The sequence below is a fragment of the Musca autumnalis genome, unplaced genomic scaffold (assembly GCF_047663935.1).
Source record: "Musca autumnalis isolate F117 unplaced genomic scaffold, ASM4766393v1 scaffold_5, whole genome shotgun sequence".
Lineage (NCBI taxonomy): Eukaryota > Metazoa > Arthropoda > Insecta > Diptera > Muscidae > Musca > Musca autumnalis.
In genome coordinates this window covers 171,039,667-171,061,198 of record NW_027412088.1, presented here as the reverse complement: position 1 = coordinate 171,061,198, position 21,532 = coordinate 171,039,667, and the positions used below count along the sequence as shown (strand labels likewise).

Sequence of the window (21,532 nt, the reverse complement as noted above, 5' to 3'; positions counted from 1 at the left end):
GACATTCAAACTGGAAAGAAAATTTTTCTTCTCAATTTCTTTTAAAATTTCCTTGTTGTTTAGACACGGAAATCATGTTTGTGTCAATTTTATAATTTTTTATTCTTCTTCACACTCATTTTCTCATTGCGACGTTCAAAAACAAAGCCATGGCAAAATTGTAATGAAAAGTAAAAATGGACGTCAGTTATAAACAATTAATTAATAAAGGAACCCTTGAATTGCATTTTAATTTTGATATTTCCACTTATTTCGAATTGTTTTTGCTTAAAAAATAGTTTTTCCTCCAAATGTTTTTTTCAATTGTCTTCGCTGTTGTTGTAATGAAAGAAAATGCAAAAACAAATCTGCAGCCAACTTCAGGTTGTATACGAAGAAAAACGAAACAAAACAGAATTTGCCAGTACAGAGGTGTGTGTACCCCATCTTATTCCTCTCTACTCCCTCGCCCATAAACTCAATTTTCTTTCCCATCAACTTTCCCTGTATAAACACGGACATAACTCATTCTCAATAAATATAAAGAACATTATCTCTGTTCTTTTACGTGCAATAATCTTCAAGTTTTGTCACTTTTTACTCGAAAAGCGTTCCTTTACTTCTGACACCATACATATCATATGGGAGCAGTTTACAACTTTTACTACTTTTGCCGGTTTTACCATTTTCAAAAGTAAAGGAACAGGCCAATTGTTTGTTTTGTTATTGTTGAAGATTCAATCATATGATTACTTTAAGTCTGGAGTATTCCCCCCATTGGCTTAACTTCATTATTACTCTCTATTATAGAGAGTAACGTTTACAAAACGCACTGACACGCAAGGGGAATTTTAAATAAATTCCAACAACTCACTCACAGGTAACTGTGTTGATGTTTTCCAACTTATAGTACGGTTACATTATTGTTTTTTGCCGAGTTAACCCACTTCATGAGGATTTATTTGACGTTTGCGCTATGGAATTGACATTTGAAACCCAAACCCACTGGGTTAATCCGGTTAAGTGTAACCGGAGTGTTATAGACCTCAATGAGTTCTTAGTTAAATCGTGCTGATAGCTTGCAAATATTTTGTTCTGGGGAAGCCAAAAGTGAGCTTCTAGAGTTCGATGCTTAAAAAGTTCGGGTTTTCACTAAAAGAAATCTCATTTAAAAGAACTGAAAAGCCAATTGATAGTTCCCTTCGCTTGAATAAAATCATGATATTGGTAGCGATCAGTAAATTTTGCAATAGAGAGTAATAATGAAGTTAAACCAATACTCCAGACTTAAAGCAATCATACAATGAACATTCTCACCATAATTATTGACTCAAAACTCTTAAAAAGGCAATAAATATGACAATAGGAATGAATTCAAAGCTAAACAAGTAAGAAAAGCGTTAAGTTCGGTCGGGCCGAACTTTTTATACCCTCCACCACAAATTTCAGCCATTTCGGTGGATTAATGTGGCCACAACCTTCAAAATACCGAAATTCGGAAGGTACCGTTCTATGGGGGCTATATGATGGCATGGACCTATACCTACAAACTTCTGGGGGAAAGTTTTATACGCCAAAAGAAGACTAATACCAAATTGCAGCCATATCGGTGTGATAATGAGGGTAAAACGTTCAAAATATCGAAAATCGGGAGATATTGTATTATGGGGGCTATATCAACACGTGGACCTATATAAACATTTTATGGTAAAAATGTTTCTTAGCCTCTGGAAACACAAAATACAAAGTTACAAGCGATTCTTTGGTCAAATGGGTCTAATACATTCAAAATCTATTAAAATGACGCGTACTTTATAAGGGTCTTATGTGGGGACTATACCAAAACGTGGGCCTATATAACCCAACTTTGGTAGGAATGTTTTCTGGCCTCTGAAGACACAAAATACCAAATTACAACCAATTCTGTGGTCAAATGGGTCTAATACATTCAAAATATATTAAAATGACGCGTACTTTATATGGGGCCTTATATGGGGGCTATACCAAAACGTGGACCTATATAACCCAACTTTGGTAGGAATATTTTTTGGCCTCTGGAGACACAAAGTACCAAATTACAACCAATTCGGTGGTAAAATGGGCAAAATATCTTAAAAATTCCTTAAAACGAAGACGCGTCATTTTGTATGGGGGCTATACGAAAGCGTGGACCTACATAGCCCACTTTCAATACCAAAAGTCCTACGTAAATATAACATATTTTCCCAAAATTTCATCAACCTACGTCAATCCGTTCGGACGCTAGAGTGATTTCCACAGACGGACAGACAGACAGACGGACGGACATGGCTATATCGATGTAGAATTGCACGCTGATCAAGAATATATATACTTTGTGGGGTCTACAATGATTATTTTGAGTAGTTACAAACGTAGTGACAAACTTAATATACCCCCATCCTATGGTGGAGGGTATAAAAATGCAGCATAATACTTCTAGCTGTGACTCGACATGAATTATTCGATTAACTCAGTACACTTTCACAATGTAAACATGATAAATATAATGTCTGTTCCAGAACCTGCGACAATCTACAAATTTTTACTACGATAACAAATTTCTCTTTATCTTATCGGAAAAAATAGTCAAAATGTGTAGATTCTTGCAGTTCTGGAACAGACCAACATTTGTTATCATAAAACTTTAATATTCAATACTTGAAATGCAGTTAATAGTACGTTTATAATGGCGCTTATTAGCACGATAATGACTCTATGTTCATTTGGTTGGCAAATGTTTCAAAGATAGGGCTTTATCATAATAATAAACTAAAATAATGTACTTACACAAAAACCACCCAAAACTGATGGAGTGGCCATACCGCTTAATATTTCCTGTTATGGTATAACAGGAAACAACATAAAAATGCTCTCACACTCTTTGGTAATCGAAAAAAGCATTCTACACGATCGTGCTCTTTATATTATTTCTATTTTTGGAAGTAGTTTTAGTTTCTCGTAACCAAAACAAACTATTTTCAATTATTAATCATCATGAAAAACGTCATTGTCATCACTGAAATTTTGACATGAAATTTTGCGTTTTTTGGGAAAAACACATAATATCAAGAGACTAGTGTACCTGGTTTCATGTGCTCGTCAATTTTGCTTTGTCCCGGTCCACACTAGAGTGATTTCATTGAAAAAATTGCATGAAATTGTGCGTCTCTAGATCGACTTCCGTAGTAGAGTAAAATCTTAAAATTGCTGCAGCGAGGAATTCGATTTAAGAAATTCACGCTAGTGTGGACCGGGACTTTGATGCAATATTTGTATGAAACAAACAGTCCGCTTTGTTTTACATCTTCTTTCTTTCATGTCAAAATTTCGGCGAAATTACTCTTAAGGTAGAAATACAATGGATTTTTCTTTTTTCATTTATTCTTTTACTAGCGCAAAGCGACGAAAGCAAGCAAAGAGCTGATTGAGTTTCTGCCCTTCAGACCAGAAATGAAGTCACGCAAGCAAGAAAAATCCATTGTGTTTCTACCTTTAAACGCATTTTACATTTAACATGTTTCACAAAACATGCATCATTTAAGTTGTCAATTCCATACAATTGGTCTGTTCCTTTACTTCTGAAAATGGTAAAAACGCAAAAGTAGTAAAAGTTGTAAACTGCTCCCATATGAATTGTGTTGTGTCTGCAGTAAAGGAACTCTTTTCGAGTAAAAAGTAGTAAAACTTGAAGATTCTTGAACGTAGAGGAACAGAGCTAATATCTGTCAAACAAATGACGTAAACTCCCAAAACACATGTTTTGAGTGCAAGTGTAAAATGCATTCTTGTGTGGACCGGGAATAGTAGAATAATATCATGAAATTTGCTATAGTGGGGAGTGAAAAATTTTTTGGGCCGAATATTAAAAATATACTTAAAACGGCGTTCGCATTAGAGCATTTTGCCGGGGATTTATTTGAAGTTTGCGCTTTAGAATTGTCGTTTGAAACCCAGTGTGTTTATTAAATTTTTCACTCTCAACACAACTGGCGGAAGGCGATTAGGGGCCTGTATGGTTTAGTTTTAACAATAAAAAATATCGATAAAGCCGAAAACACAATAAAATTTTACTTAAACATTTATTGTCTTTTCGGCTTATGGTGTAATATGTTTTCGCATGTATGACATCAGCTGGGGCTGGATTCTTGTTCTATGAAAATTTGAAATGAAAAATATTTTCTTTATAAAATTTTTAATTTGAAATTTATTTCTATTATAAAAGTTTTCATTTCAAATTTCCATAGAACAAGAATTGAGCCCCTGGTCTGTATGTTAGTATACCCAAAGTGACAACATGCATGTAAAAAAGCATATAGTTTTTACACATTTAACACATTTTGCACACTTTTCACCAAAATGCGTTCCCGTACACCAAAAAATTTGCAAAATGTTAACTTCTCTTTGAACCAAAATGGCGCTGAATTGCTTTCTCTTTAGAAACTTTTTACACGACAAATTTGAGCGAGCAAAAATGTGCAACATGTTTGCCAGCTTCTGATTAGTTGATTCGCCGACTTTGGCATTTGTTCCAGTTTTTTTGACGTTTCTGCCATTTGTCCGTTCCCGTACATTTTGGAAAAATTTGTATGTAGAACTCATTTTCGGCAGTTTGCTATTTTGACACTTTTTTCATTAAAAAAGTACTGGAACGAAGCTATAGCCATTAACGTGAAAATTGCTGATTTGTTTTCTTTTTTTATTTTCTTAAACATGGAAATTTCACAAAAGGCAATTCCAGCAAGAACTTACTCGGAGAGTAAGGAGTTTTTATACTCTTTTTTGCAAGAAAAATGTAAAAAGTAAACAGACTGCAAGCAATGAGCTGATTTGTAAAAACAAAACAATTTGTCCGCCATTAAAGGAACCAAAGCAAACAAAAATTTTGTATTTTAGTAAAATTAAAAAGGAAAATGACTCTCAAAAATAGAATTTTTCAATATAACAACATGGTTCTCCAAAAAAAAAAATTACAATTGACTTGCTTACTTCCACAATAACAGCTGATTTATTGTTTGCAGGAAAAAGAAGATTTGCATATGCATGCTAGAAGAAATTTGCCCAGCAAGAATTTGCATACTCTCAGTAAAAGAACTGTCAAAATACAACAAGCTGTGTCTTCTTACGTGATTTTTAGTAATAATTTGGTTGTAGTAAAAGTTGTAAACTGCTCCCCATGGTACAAATACACAGGTAGCCGCATCGGCAACTGTTGGTAAAATAAGATGTCAAAATTTGATATTAATTCAATGCAATTGACACATTATGTTACCATCAGCTGGCATGATAATGCTACCTGTATTATTGTACCATGCTGCTCCCATATGAATTGTATAGTGTCTGAAGTAAAGGAACGCTTTTCGAGTAAAAAGTGGTGAAACTTGAAGATTCTTGTTGCAGGTTTTGACAGTTGTATAAAGGTAAAGTTGCTGAAAAAATGTTTCGCACACCTACAATTGAAAATACAAGACATAAGCTGTGTTCCTTTACTTACCTAAGGTTACCATTTTTACCACTTGTTACCATTTTTAACCTGCAAAGCGTTCCTTAACCCCGAAAAGTGGCAAAACTGGAAGCAATTTTTAAGAGAGTGAGAGAGGAGAGGGAGCGAAAATGGCTTTCTCTTCTACCACAGGCTACCAGCAAAATTTCTGCAGGTAAAAAATGGCAGAACTGATTTTTCGACTTTTGTTTAACGATTATTTCACAATGAAGAAGAAAATGGACGAAAAGCAGAAGAAAAAGTCGAACGCTGACAAAACTAAATTAAAAACTGTGGAATAAAAGACGAAAATTAATTTTTGTATATTTCTACCAATTTTCCGTTCCCTTACTTTTCTGGTAAAAATGTTCATGAGAGAGCAATTTTGACACTTTTCTCTTTTACCACTATTACCATTAAAAAAGTAAAGGAACAAAGCTATAATTAGTGTGTTCATTTACTTAAAACTTTTACAAATTGTTACTCTACAGTACCATGCAAAAGACCTTAGTCGATTACAATAATTTGTAATTTTATAACAAAAATTTTGGAAATGTATACTCTTTTGTTTTGATGTCGCTACATGTAGGGATGTACAAATTGACTTGTTTGTTTCTAGTGTTCTGTACAAATGATTCAAATGCTGATGAAAAGATCGGATCTTTCACGACTTCCTTTGCATGGGTTTAAATGCTAATGAAAAGATCGGATCTTTCACGACTTGCTTTGAACCAATGCAAAATATGCCACGAAATCACGTCATCGCATAGAACCCCTTCCTTCAAATTTTGCTGGGTACCTAATGAATGCAACAAAAAATATTTACGAAACAATGTATAGAAACATTACCCTTAACAGAAACAATGCAGGTTGCAGGTAATTTAAAATAGCAATCTAGGAAGAACATTTCATGTAACAGAGTCAGAAACGAAATTTATGAATTCAAGGATCTATTCCAGAAGAATTCCATGTCCATTGAATCGTTAAATTCGGTTAAATACGTACAAAACGTATAAAAGGAAATTTAACCATGTTGTAAAATTACATTAGTCATTAGCTGTGTCTTTTTACGTGATAATTTGTAATAATTATTACAAATAGTTCGAATTTTGACAGTTGTATAAAGGAAAAGTTGCTGAAAAAATTGTTTCAGCAACATTTAGTAAGTAAAAAGACACACCAATTCATAATTTTTTAACTATTGGCCTGTTCTTTTACTTTTGAAAATTGTAAAACCGGCAAAAGTAGTAAAAGTTGTAAACTGCTCCCATATGAATTGTATGGTGTCAAAAGTAAAGGAACGCTTTTCGAGTAAAATGTAGTAAAACTTGAGGATTCTTTCACGTAAAGGAACAGAGCTTGTTTTTGCAGTTGTCGGGACGCCTACGTCACACAGGCAAGTATGTCATGTGTAAACGCAGGCTAATGTGGAAGGGAACTTAAGCGGGGTACACACTCAAATAATCGGTTGCTTGCCAGTGTGGCCGTTCATTGTTGTCAATCATCAGGCAACCAAAAAATATTTTGGTGTTGCTGGACAGTTTGACAGTTATCGACATTTCAAAAATATTAGATTTTTGCAGTTTGCAGATTTTTGCACAAACACTATGATAATATGTGTGTTCGTTTACTCTACAGTACAATGCTAAAGAGCTTAGTCGATTACAAGAAGTTACTGGACTTGTACATATTGTTAAGTAAACGAACACACCTAATGTCTTTATTTTGATTTGGTCGACAGATGTTTTTTATATGTTGTACGTCAAATGGAATCAAGATTGTCCATGAAATTAGGTTTACTTATATTTACAACTTAAGTTAGAACATTGGAGACGTGAAAAACAAAATCACAACATAAGTCTTTATTTATTCTTGTTGTAATGATATTCTCTAGTATAGAACAATTGATTAAGTATATTGAAAGGAAATAATGTATCTAGATGTGTAGGTATTTAAATGTAAGTCATCTTTTGACATTTAAAAGGGCAATATGTGATTTAATAAGACGAAAATTATGCTTTGTTTACATTTACGAAATCCACTCGATTTCAACTATCAATTCCATAGGTTAAACGTCAAATGAAATCCAGATGTGATTTCATTTGACGTTTGAGCTATGTAATTGACATTTGAAATCGAGTGGATTTCGTAAATGTAAACATAGCATTAGGCTAAAATCCCGAAAACTTAATTTAATATTATTAAATTATATGTATAAGGATGACAATATAGCTATAAATAACTGTATTAACTTCTTGACACTTTGAATATTTTTTCATCATTGCAGAGCGAATATTAAAAATAGCTTAAAATATTCCTCGAAGACCTTGACCTAATTTAAGACTGAAAAGATTAAGTCGGGGTTCGTTCATATATAAGCAGATTTAACAAACCCACTGGGTTTCGAATGTCAATTCCATTTCTTATATTTATATATTTATATAATAATGGAATTGACATTTAAAATCCAGTGGGTTTGTTAAATCCGGTTATATATAAAAGTACTATAACCCTGCAAAAGGCTATAATATAAACATGGCCTAATACCCTTGGAAACTTTATAGAAATCAAATTTTATACCTATAGGTGATATTTAGTAGGAGTAGTTAGACAAGTGTAAAAAACCTTGACCCCAATTTGTTTGGCAAATGTTATCGGTCCTAGTCATTAGATGTGATGCAATAATATAAAATCTTGACCTCATTTTGTATTCATTATTTTTATAAATTAAATAATACATTTCTTTTATAAACATTTTTCAGTTTTGTTTATTAAACAAATGATTATATCATACTTTTGAATAATAACACTTATCATAAATGCATAAGAATTTTAAGTAAGGTACACAGATGAGTTTTGACTGTCGGAAATATCGATAAATGGCAAACAGTCCAGCAACCGCAAAATATTTTGTGATTGCCTGATGACTGACAAAAATGAACTGAAATATTTGATCTTAAGTCTAAAAATAAATCTTTTGATAGACTTTAGTCCTAATAATTGACTTTTAGGAACTGCATGTGTCAGGCGACCTTAAGATGTCATTGAACTCAATAAATATTTGTTGCAAATACTGTTTTTTGTTTAAGAAAAAAATAAAAAAAAATAATAATAATAAATAAATAAAACATTTGTCATGAAATTTTCTTTTTGCATTACTCAGAAACAATTTTTTCCCTTAATGAGAAAATTTATAGCGTGGGTGTTGTTTGGCCATTGCCAATTTAAAAGATATTCGTATGCTTCTTTGCGTAATAACAATGCAGCTGTTCGAAATTTAATTTGTTGCCAATTCTTTATGCATTTGAAATTTATTGTTGTTGTCATGTCAAATTTAATGAATATGTTAACTTGTGTGTTTATTTTTTTTTTTTTAAATTGTTTTTGCGATGCGATTAAGAAAGAAATTTTCCATACTTTTCCTATGTCTGTTAAGGCGAGAACACAATGGATTTTTGTTGCTTATTTTTTTCCGCCTCGCTTCAAAGCGGAAAAAAGAAATTGAACTGCTTTCGATAAGACAGACCACAACGAAGCGAGGCTTCAGGCCACAAAGTTGAAAATTTTTGAACTTTTGAATTCTGGCTGTAATTTTTATGTTCGGTACTAATTATTTACGAACAATTAAAAAATTGGATTTTATTTGATATATTGAATTAATTATGTTTATAGCGCCATGACTTTTACGCTTCGATGTGTGATACCAAGAAATAAGCGGCCTAGTGAAGAAATAAGCTAAGCAGGAAAATTAAGCTAAGAGCTGATTGTGTTCTCACCTTCAGTGCATACGAAATTGTCATGTCAAAATTAAATTAGCTTAAGGCCTCGTCACATAAGAGGATTTCTGGCTTAATTCATTAAGTTACATGTTCTTCCGGCTTTAAGTCAAAAGTCAAATCATACGAAAATCGTGTTTCAGCCCTCTACGCGGCTGAATGTGTGCTGAAACACGATTTGTTCAGATGGACGATTATGTACACCATACAAATGACGAAGTCGTCTATAAGTTGCGCGAATCGACGACTGATTTTCAAAGTAAATTTATTTATTTATTTATTTATTTATTTATTTATTCTATCTAACTTAAAAAAATCACCCTGTATGAAAAGACCACCTATTTCAAATTCGTCTCGACATTTCTTTATTATTTTATCAGAAATGAAGCGACGCAAGCAAGAAAAATCCATTGAGTTTTGTCTTTAAAGGCCAGAACAGAATCAATCATCGCTTGCTTCCCAAATGTCAAATTATAAACGAATGTCAGAGTCTCCTAAAGAGGCTCTGTAATTCCTTTATAATTTGACATTTGGGAAGCAAGCAAAGCAAGCGATGATTGATTCTGTTGAATTGGAGAAGTGACAACTCATATGTAAAAAACATACCGTGTAAAGTACCCATTACATTTTTAAGTTATGTCATACAAAAAAAAACAAAACCAAGTATGACAGCAAAAATCATAAACTGTTGGCCTGTTCCCATACTTTATAAAGTGGTAAAAGTTGTAAACGATTTTAATATAAATTTTGTGTACGGGAAAGCAAAATGTGTAAAAGTGGTAAAATTGTAAAAACTTTTTAGTTCTGGGACAGAGCTTGTATGTAAAGTGACAATTTTGTTGTACATATGAATTTGCATGTGAATATACAAGCTAAACATACATACGTAAAAAAACAGATGGTCTGATGGCACCTTTATTACTAGGAATAGTCAAACGTGTAAATGAGTGTGAAGAAGAACAAGGAAATTCATAAAATTTACACAAACATTATTTGCGTGTCTAAACTGCAGGGAAATTTTGAATGAAATTGAGAAGACGTTTTTCATTCCAACCGAACTGTCATTCCCATTGTCAGTCCACTCAACTGGATTTCATTTGCGGACTTATCTGACTCTTATGCTACACTTTGAAACTTTCACAGTGAAGCTACTGAATTTTATAACTGTAAACCAACTTTTACATTTGTTTCTATACACTTTACGTCAAATAAATCGGTATAGAGCTATTTATAGCTCTGTTCCAGAACTAAAAAGTTTTTATAATTTTTACCACTTTTAAACATTTTGCGTCCCGTACACAAAATTTATATGAAAATCGTTAACGACTTTTACAACTTTTACCAATTTATAAGGTACGGTAACCGGCCATATAATAGGTTTGTCTTCATACTTACTAAATGTTGCCGAAATATTTTTTCAGCAACTTTTCCTTTATACAACTGTCAAAATCTGCAACATTAGTAATAATTATTACTAATTATCACGTAAAAAGACACAGCTATTATCGAGTACACGGACAGGCATAATTACAATTAACAGACAACTTCTGCTACAGCCTATTTTATTGCAAAATTCTTATTTTTTACTTATTTACTTTATTTATTAACGTTGAATACCTTTCTATCTCTCTATTGCAGAGAACTTGAGGGTGTTCGTAATGGTGCTCGTTTGGAACCCAAAAAAATTGCCAAAGCTCCAGAAGGTGAAGGTTGTCCTCGTTGTGGTGGTTATGTATATGCTGCTGAACAAATGTTGGCCCGTGGCAGAGTAAGTATTTTGATTCATGGCCTATATTCTTATATTCTTGTCATAAGATATTGATATATGGACGCTTCTTTGTGCATTATTTGTCGATTTTATTTTCGTAATATTACGTTTACATTTACGAAATATAGTGGATTTCAATTGCATATACAATTACAATGAATACACGTCAAGTAAATTCAATGACTTTCTTTGACGTATAAACAATGTAAATGACAATTACAATCCAATGGATTATGTAAATGTGGACAAAGTGAAGACCTCGGTACATAAGAAACTGGATTTTTTTTCCTTATGGGTACTTTACACGATATGTTTTTAACATATGGGTTGTCACTTTTTAAATACAAAATGTATATGCAAAGTGACAACTCATATGTAAAAAACATATCGTGTAAAGTACCCATTAAGATATTTCCGGGAAAAACCTAAAAGGCAATGGGCAACTTAAATGGCGTTGTCATTAGAGCTTTTTGCCGGGCTAACCTTATTTATCAGGATTTATTTTACATTTGCGCTATGGAATTGACACCCAGTGGGTCTATTAAATTGAAACTCAGTGGGTCTATTAAATCCGGTTAAATGCAAACGGGGTACTAGTTCGAACAGTTCGGTTATTTTACATCTATATTGACATATTGTCTGTACAACAAAAATATGTAAACTATAGTGGAATGTCTATATGTACCGAGAACTTTATAAGATTTAAAAGAAGCTAATTTCTTCTTTGACAATAATGCATGGAATGGAAGTTTTAATATATCAAACAACTAATGCCCAAAAATTAAAAAACAAACTTTACTAGGGATATCACAGAAGATGTTTCAAATGTTTACTCTGTAATCGTACATTGGATTCTACAATGCATTGTGATGGTCCAGATAAGGAAATCTATTGTAGAGGTACTTAACGTACAGCGAATATTTGTGAAAAGAAAAACATTTACACATCACAAATCATGTGTCATGTTCATATTATTTGTTTATCTAGTTGTGATAATGACAACGAGTAATTTGTTATGATTGTCTGTGTGTGTTTTTACGAGAAACAAAACTTCATGTTTTTTGTATTAAATATATTTGTAGAAAATATAACAGTGATCAGTATTTAAATGTTCAGTTTAAACGCGCTATAATAATTTATTGTAGTTTACTATTTAAAATGGGTTTACAAGTGACAAAGCAAATGAGCTCATAATTTGACATAGACGTTCCGACAATATCAAAAACAGTTTGGTAATCATGAAAGATTTCATATGGAAAAATGTATCCAGTTGTAGTTCAGCATTGTTGTTGTAGCAGCATTTAAACCTACGTAGAAGCATAGGTTTAATGCTGGGTTGGCAGCCGCTGGCCGAAACACAATGGTTCCAGCTCAATCCGGTACGAAAGAACCCGCTGCCGTGGGATTCAGCATTGTAGTCCAACTTAACGCGATGTTTACATCAGAGCTTTTTGCCTAGTTAATCTCCTTTTTAAGGATTTGTTTGACGTATACGTAATGGATTTGACAGTTGAATCTTATGCTTGGTTTACATTTACGAAATCCACCCGATTTCAACTGTCAATTTCTTTGCGTATACGTCAAATGAAAACTCATATGAAATCCATTGGATTTCATTTGACGTTTAAGCAATGGAATTGACAGTTGAAATCGAGAGGATTTCGTAAATGTAAACTTGCTATTATTCGGTTAAGTAAATCCCGTTACATTTAACGTGCTGTAACCAACAATTTAACAATCAAACTTGAGGTATCTGCTTGTAGCATCATACGAGTATGTTTACATTAGCTCTCATTATTCCGATAACTGCTCTTTTGGGATCTACTTGACGTGTATACTCATATTTTTGAAGAAGTTTATATTTACCAAGATCTATTTATCAGGTCACGTAAGTAGCACAACAACTCATTTTTAGCAGAAAATGTGAAACCAATCAGCTGGTCGTTTTACGCCCCCTTATTATTTTATCACGATATTTACTAAATCCAGTAAATTTAATATGTCAATTACATTGCATTTACGTCAAATTAAATCCATTGGTTTTCAGCTGAGTTTTTATATGACGTATAATCAATGCAATTGATAGATAAATCTATTGGATTTCGTAAAAGAAAATATATTTTTAATTCGAATACATTTAGATACAGCTATTTAGCCCCGGTCCACACTAGCGTGAATTTCATTAAAAAATTGCATTAGATTAGGCGTTTCTAGATCGAATTTCCCACTACAGGAATTTCGTGATTTTACTCTAGTATTGAACTCGATCTAGAAACGCCTAATTTCATCAAATTTTTTAATGAAATTCACGCTAGTGTGGACCTAGACAAGAAGTTTGCATCCGTGGATGCAGTTTAATCAGTTCCAGTGTACAGTACAATTGCCGTTGGAGTACATCTTTTCCTATGAATTCAATTATGAATTTTACAAGAGAGCGCGCAGCTGGGATGCACTCCATTTTGCTTCCACAGCACACAGCTAGGATGCACTCCATTTTCGATCCAAATCAAGGCATAAGATGCAGAGCTTTGGATTGATTTTATATTCATTCTTCGGATTGCATTTTTAATCAGTCTTAAGATGCAATAAAAATGCAAGCCATTGCGAAATATCCCAAAATAAATAAAATTAATTTTTTATTTGTGTAAAACAAGAACTCAAAGAACTTTATTATATTTATTATATAAACACAAATCTAAAAAAATAGTTATCATTGAATTCAATCACATTTGAGCTTACTTCTTCAGTTCTCAATTTAATCCAAGCGCATATGATTTTGCTTCATCATCCAAAAGGTTTTTTTATGTTGCCTTCCCATCACTAGTTCAGCTTTCGACATGGCTTCCAACTCTGCTCCATTAAACATTTCCGTCTCGTGAATTACCGCAAAAATGTTCGCAACATAAGTTTTTATTTCTTTATTTTATAACAAATTCTCCGAAATCTTTACACTCTTGTTTGTCTTTTGTGTAGGGATCAAACAACTGTTTTTTCTGTAGGGATCTCTACAGCAACTGCTTATAAAATGTATAAAACGGAGTGCATTTTTCATAACTCTGTTGGACTACATCGAAAGATGTTGTGAAATCATAACTCCAATTGCACAACTTCCAAAATTTTTTGCTGGGTCATGCCAATAAGTTCTATGGCAAGAGTACGTTTATATGAACGCTTATTACCATGATCAATTGATTTATCTCCATTTAAATGACTGAAAATGTATGAAAACAAGTGTCAAATAGATCAAAATAAACCCATAGTAGTGGAAAAAGTTCTAGTACGAAAGTTCTCTAATAGTACGTTTATATATAACCGGATTTAACAAACCCACTGGGTTTCAAATGTCAATTCCATTGCTTATGTATAAACATATAATATAAACATGGCCCAAGTCCCGGTCCACACTAGCGTGAATTTCATTAAAAAATTTCGTGAAATTAGGTGTTCTTAAATCGAATTCCCCACTACAGCAATTTTATGATTTCACTCTACTATGGACGTCGATCTAGAGACGCATAATTTCATATCAAAATTTCAGTGAAATTACTGTAGTGTGGCCCGGGACTAAATATCGTTTAGGCCTTAAGCAGAGTTCACACCATCTTGCAATTATAAGGTGGCGTAAAGACACTGACAGTTTCTCGAAGGTGAGAAAAATTAAATTCTCCTCTTTCGGCGTCCTTCCTATCCACAAATTCGCATTTAGTTGAAATTTAATTTTTTAGGAGATAAGAAATATAAAAGAGTAAAGTTATCCCCGTTTGCACTTAACCGGAATTAATAAACTCAAATGTCAACGTCAAATAAATCCTCATAAAGAAGGTTAGGCCATATTTATATTATAGCCTTTTGCTGGGTTAACCTTCTTAATGAGGATTTATTTGACGTATACACAAAGGAATTGACATTTGAAACCCAGTCGGTTTGTGAAATCCGGTTATATATAAACGTACTTTTAAATTGGTTGAAATTGTTTACCTATTTGACAGTTATTCAATGTAATTGACATCTTAAATAAGTGCTTTTTATTAAAAATTGTTTGACGTAAATGCTATTTTAGCCAGAAAGCTGTAAGATTTAAAACTATAGGACCAAACTTACCGTTTAAAATGACCGTTTAGAATGAGCTTGGTTTTACAAATCCAGTCGATTTTAGTTGTCATTTTCATACAATATGTGTCAAATAAATCAAGGCTATGCACTTAATCGTCGTATAAGTGCATAGTTTAAACCAAGTTTAAGTTTTTAATGCTGATTCGGATATCGCGATACTCTTCTTTTGTATTGTTTTAATTTGTTTGATGTGTTTTACATGAGAGTATAACTGTTCTATTTGTTAATTGTTTTGTGTATATTTCATGTCCTTGTTTTTGTGTTTTAGAGTTGGCATAAGGAATGCTTCAAATGTGGTAATTGTGCAAAGGGTCTAGATTCCATTCAGTGCTGTGAAGGTCCCGATAAGAATATATACTGCAAACGTAAGTTCGAATGTTTTGATTTCGAATTCGAAATACATACACCAATTAATGTTTTGTGGAAATTTTGTAATATTTGTGTTTTTATCTGTTTTGTTTGTCTTATTTTCCATGTGTTTAGTTTGTTATGCTAAGAAATTCGGTCCCAAGGGTTACGGCTATGGCCAAGGTGGTGGCGCTCTCCAATCTGACTGCTATGCCAATGGGTAAGTAAGAAAATGTTAGAATTATATATTTGAAGTATTCAAAACTGCCAAATTATTCCCCATATTGGAGATTGTCGATAGTCTCCGTAGAAGATATAAAAAATTTCAAAGATTTGACATTAAGACATGTATTTATTCTGCGGTTTCTCTGATGCCGAAAACAGAATAAACGTTTGAGTAAAGTTTTGCGTCATTTCTGGTAAAATAATAAAATAAAAAGGCCGACAAAGTTCGAATTTGGCGCGGCAGTTCTATATACATTTGTCAGAAATGACGTAAAACTTTTCTCATACTTTTATGGTGTTTTCGGCACAAACGAATGTTGTGAGGAGACATAAGCTGCCTCGCCTGGTTGCCCTGCTTTCCTCCTTCATTTCTGACATAACAAAAAATAAAAGAATAAGAAAGAAAAGGGCAACCTAGTTCGAAATTGGCTCGGCTTTCTTTATTCTTTTATTTTATGCTTTGTCAGAAATGAAGCAGGAAAGCAAGGCAACCAGGTGAGCCAGCTTATGTACCAAGGCCTTTGGTAGCGCTATAGCGAATGGACTATTCATACGTTTAAACCGTGTTTACATTAACGTTTAGTATTCGTTATAAATTTCTGTTACATCTATGTAAACCTATCATCTGATTCTGTGGTCTCACAATATCATACAAATTTCATAAATATATTGCCCACATTTTAAACTATTTTTATAATTAATTATCTATCACATGTTAATTTCTTCAAAGGATGTTATGCCCAACGATTTGGTACAAGAGGTTATGGACACATAGGCATGTCATCATTAGGTCTAATGTCTGATATTAAAGATTGTGAAAGACAAAGGTATTTCAAAACAATATTTGTGTGATTCAGTCCATAGTTCAAATGAGTGTTTAGTTAAAAAACGAAACTAAAATAGATTTTCACCTATCGTTGTCCTTGTTGTTGTTGCTGTTAATAATTGTAATTGTGTTTGTAGGTAAAAAACGAGAGCGAGAGAGAACATGCTCAATCTCTATTTTAAAGAAATTTCCACACATTTTCTGGTAGAAAGCTAAAAAATGAAACTGATCCAAGAATACAAAAATATCTAACCACACAAAAAATGTATACCCCAAATATTCATACGTATAGTATGTATCATAATACATGAATACACATGTTCCTATATACCACCATCCATCCACAATCCATATGATGATGATGATGATGTGCATTTCTATAAATTTAACACTTGTTGTGGTTGTTTCTTTTTTGCTTTTTTTTGTCTACACCATAATGACTAAAAATATATTTTTAAATCTATTCTTCATGTCTGCAGAGATATAATTTGTTGGAAAATGAAAGAAAATTCACACACGTAGAAGAATTTTTTCTGGCTTTCATTTTTATATATACTATATGTGATACATATATAGACGTACGCTGTATATTCGATTTCGTTTTTTTTATTCTTGAAATTTATATACTTAATTACCCCAGATAAAAGCAAAACGTCTAGCAAATCATCAACACTTTTCTAATGTAAACACACAAAAAGGAAAAAAAAACAAATGAGAAAATGTTACGTTGCGTTCATTTGAATTCCATGCACCCATCACACAATTAAAAATATTTCCACAAAATATGTGTTTATTTCTTTTTCAATTTGTTATTCTTCCGTATTTCGTAATTAAATTTGAATACATTTTGTAATAATCAAGGTCTTTCAAGGAAATCTTGGCATTTACAAATACAAGGAAATACCAAATTTTACCACACACTTTGATTTTAATGACTTGTTAATTAAAATATTGAAATATTTCCCCATACATATACATATAAATATTAAGAATTTTGGTCTATTTGTCATCGGCCTTATGCTTGGTTATGCATTTACGAAATCCACTCGATTTCAACTGTCAATTCCATTGCTTAAACGTCAAATGAAATCGAATGGATTTCGGATGAGTTTTCATTTCACGTATACGCAAAGGAAGTGACAGTTGAAGTCGAGTGAATTTCGTAAATGTAAGCCAAGCATTATGTTGGAAAATATACATTGCCATGTGTAAACACTGTTGCTGTGTTCCAGAACCTGCAAGAAGCTACTACTTTTTACTACGATAACAATTTTTCCTTTATGTTATCGGAAAAAATAGTAAAAAGTAGTAGATTCTTGCAGTTCTGGAACAGACCATGTATTAGCTGTATTTGCCGCTTTTTTCCTTAGGTCTGTTCGATAACTTTGCAAGTTAGTCCATATTTACATTAGGCAATTTTCCTTGCGGCAAGTGTCAGTTTGTTGGTGAGAGAGGGTGTTGAGAGGCAAAGGGTTACCATATGCCCCACCTCTCTTTCCCTCAACTGACAATTGCCGCAAGGAAAATTGCCTAATATAAATATGAACTAAAAAGTTCTTGCAAGTTCTCTTTTAAGCTGGGTACACATTTGGTTTGTTCCAGTACTACACATTTCTACACATTTTTACTCCGATAACCGATTTTTCCTTTATGTTATCGAAAAAAATAGTAAAAATGTGTAGAAATGTGCAGTACAGTCCAATTGTCAGTTTTGAATGTCGATATTTCGCAATTATCGATAACTGTCAAACCGTCCAGCAACCACAAAACATTTTGCGGTTGCATGATGAATGACAAAAATGAACGGCCACACTAGCAAGCAACAACAAAGCTGTCATTCAAAACTGACAATGTGTACCGAGCTTTATTGAACAAGTTTGTTATCGAACAGCATTTGGTAAAAGTTTGTACAAATTTTTAGGTTATCGGACAGGCCTCTTCTCTTGAGGTAATATATCGATTATATCGACATATAAAATATAACCAACCATTTACCATACTAATGTGAGGTGTCGGCTAGCCGCTTCATAAGAGTAGGTTTACATTAGCTCTCGTTAATCCGATAACTGTTTTACTGTGATCTATTTGACTTAGAGCTGGCAAAATTTCGATGGCACTATCGATAACATCGATTATTATTTAAAAATTTAATATCGATAGATAGTTTTGCCTATCGATATTATCGAAATAAAAACCCCTAACCTGAAATCCATTGAAATAAATAGAAATTTCGCTGCTTTTCGGTTATGTGTGTGTAAGAAAGTAATACTATGTTTACATTTACGAAATCCACTCGATTTCAACTGTCAATTCCATTGCTCAAACGTCATACGAAATCCAATCGATTTCAGATGAGTTTTCATTTGACGTATACACAAAGGAATTCACAAATGAAATCGAGTGGATTTCTTAAATGTAAACCAAGCATAAGTCCGTAGTCACACGCACACATTTTCCGGTAAAATAAAATATATTTTTTTAAATTTTTTATAAAATAAAAGCAGTTGTTTATTCTCCTTTACATTTCTGTGAACTACTTTTGGATAATTTCAAGAAAATCATTGACATTTCCGCTATTTTCATCTCCAAATTAATGGCGATGACAACTTAACGATAATATCGATAGCAATCGATATTTTAAAACATTTTATCGAAAATATCTAATGTTGGGAATATCGATGGTTTGCCAGCTCTAATTTGACTATAGTGCGGTTACACTACAGTTTTTTGCCGGGTTAACCCGATTTTAGGGGATTTATTTGACGTTTGCGCTATGGAATTTACATTTTAAATCCAAACCCACTGGGTTAATCCGGTTAAGTGTAACCGGGGTATTATACCCCATTTGCACTTAACCGGATTTAATAAACCCACTGGGTTTCAAATGTCAATCGACATAAAGAAGGTTAATCCGGCATAAGTGCAAGTGTAAAATGCTTTAAAGATTTGTATAACAGTACGTTTACACCTAATTTGATGTAGTAGATCCAGTAGATTTAAATTGTCAAATTCTTTGCATATACGTCAATAAATCCTAATAAAGGGGTTTACTTTCTTTTTGTCAAAAAGCTGTAATGTAAATATAGCGTAAGTCTTATAAAAAGAGCGCATTCTACACAGATATATTCATCAGAAATTTGTCTATAGACATGTTATCTCCCGCCTCCATGTGAAATCATGCTCCCGTTTAAACCTGGTAAAATTCTTTGTCAAATCTATATCATTATATTTGTTGTTTATGTTATAAATCACGTTTTCAATCATATGGCTTATAATTTTACATTTTAATGTAAATCCTCTTTGTTTTTTTTTTTTTTTGCAGTGAAATGGCTCCTCGTACCGCTGTTATTGATGTAAGCAAGATTCAAGCTCGTCCCGGTGAAGGTTGTCCTCGTTGTGGTGGTGTTGTATTTGCTGCCGAACAGGTCTTGTCTAAGGGTCGTGAATGGCACAGAAAATGTTTCAAGTGCCGTGACTGTACCAAGACTTTGGATTCGATCATTGCTTGTGATGGTCCCGATGGTGAAGTTTATTGCAAAACTTGCTATGGCAAGAAGTGGGGTCCTCATGGTTATGGTTTCGCTTGCGGTTCTGGCTTCTTGCAAACTGATGGTTTGACGTAAGTATATGACATGACAATTAAGCCGAAAAAAAAACATCCAACGTTTTACTATGTTTACAGTTACGAAATCCACTCGATTTCATCTGTCAATTCCTTTGTGCATACGTCAAATGAAAACTCATCTGAAATCGATTGGATTTCATTTGAAGTTTGAGCAATGGAATTGACAGTTGAAATCGAGTGGATTTCGTAAGTGTAAACATAGTATTTCAGTAGAGTTTGGCGTCATTTATGATAAAAAATAAGGAAACATTCAATCTTTGTTTTCCTTGCTCTTTTAGTCGTTTATCAGAAATGACGGCCAACTTTACTGAAACCTTGGATGTGTATTCGGCTTTAAATCGGGTCAAATTAAAATTGCATAATTTAAATTGTGTATTCTTTTGGACGCACGAATGTGTGCCTTGTAAATGTCACTTTAAACTATTAGTTATGGTGCATTTACATCAATGAGGTTTTAGTAAAACGCGTCATTTTTCAAAATAAATTATGTATTTTCCCAAAACTGGTGTTTAGGTTCCATGTAAAAATAAAAATGTTATCTTAAAGTACGGTTACACTAGAGTTTTTTGCCGGGTTAACCCACTTCGAGAGGATTTATTTGACGTTTGCGCTATGGAATTGACATTTTAAATCCGCTTAAGTGTAACCGGGGTTTTATAGTACTTTTATATTCACGAAATCCGTTGCATTTCTGTTCTTTATTCCATTGCATGTATGTCAAATAAATCCTCATCCTAAACGTGTTCTTAAATAAGACGCTTTAAACAAATATCACTTATGTGACAGATATTCAAAGAAAATAAAAACTTAAGCTGAAAACAGATACAACGTTTGATTAAAGTTTTGCGTTGGGCGTCGAGAAAAAAACAACAACAACAGGGCGACGACGATACCAAAGTCCAGCGTTTATGTGTTTGCCGGCATATATTTCAAATGAATTTGAATTTTTCGGCATCATGCCCAACAGTGTAAAAACGGCCAAAACGACACAAAACTTTACCCAAACGTTGTATCTGTTTACAGCTTTAAAGCTGTAAGCAGCTGTAAGCAGCTTTAAAGCTGTAAACAGATACAACGTTTGGGTAAAGTTTTGTGTCGTTTTGGCCGTTTTTACACTGTTAGGCATGATGCCGAAAAATTCAAATTCATTTGAAATATATGCCGGCAAACACATAAACGCTGGACTTTGGTATCGTCGTCGCCCTGTTGTTGTTGTTTTTTTCTCGACGCCCAACGCAAAACTTTAATCAAACGTTGTATCTGTTTTCAGCTTAAACGTTGCTTTTTATTAAAGCCCATTTTATGTAAATTCGGCCTTAAGCTATGTTTACACGACTGTTATAATAAACAGAACTTAATTCCCGAACTCAAT

The 21,532-nt window shown here is 33.1% G+C and overlaps 1 protein-coding gene across 4 annotated transcripts in view; it reads left to right on the top strand.

The window, feature by feature from the left end:
- Mlp60A (Muscle LIM protein at 60A) overlaps positions 1 to 21,532 on the top strand; it is a 28,114-nt gene that overhangs the window by 5,401 nt on the left and 1,181 nt on the right. For 2 of the 4 annotated variants that reach the window (XM_073992109.1, XM_073992110.1), the window contains 4 exons: positions 10,894 to 11,023; positions 11,826 to 11,922; positions 16,440 to 16,536; positions 19,858 to 20,154. In XM_073992109.1, the coding sequence (XP_073848210.1) occupies positions 10,894 to 11,023; positions 11,826 to 11,922; positions 16,440 to 16,536; positions 19,858 to 20,154 (621 nt within the window). Of the gene's footprint in view, positions 1 to 10,893; positions 11,024 to 11,825; positions 11,923 to 15,404; positions 15,502 to 15,619; positions 15,705 to 16,439; positions 16,537 to 19,857; positions 20,155 to 21,532 lie in introns of all 4 variants that reach the window. The other 2 variants (XM_073992111.1, XM_073992112.1) reach the window with 1 other exon arrangement.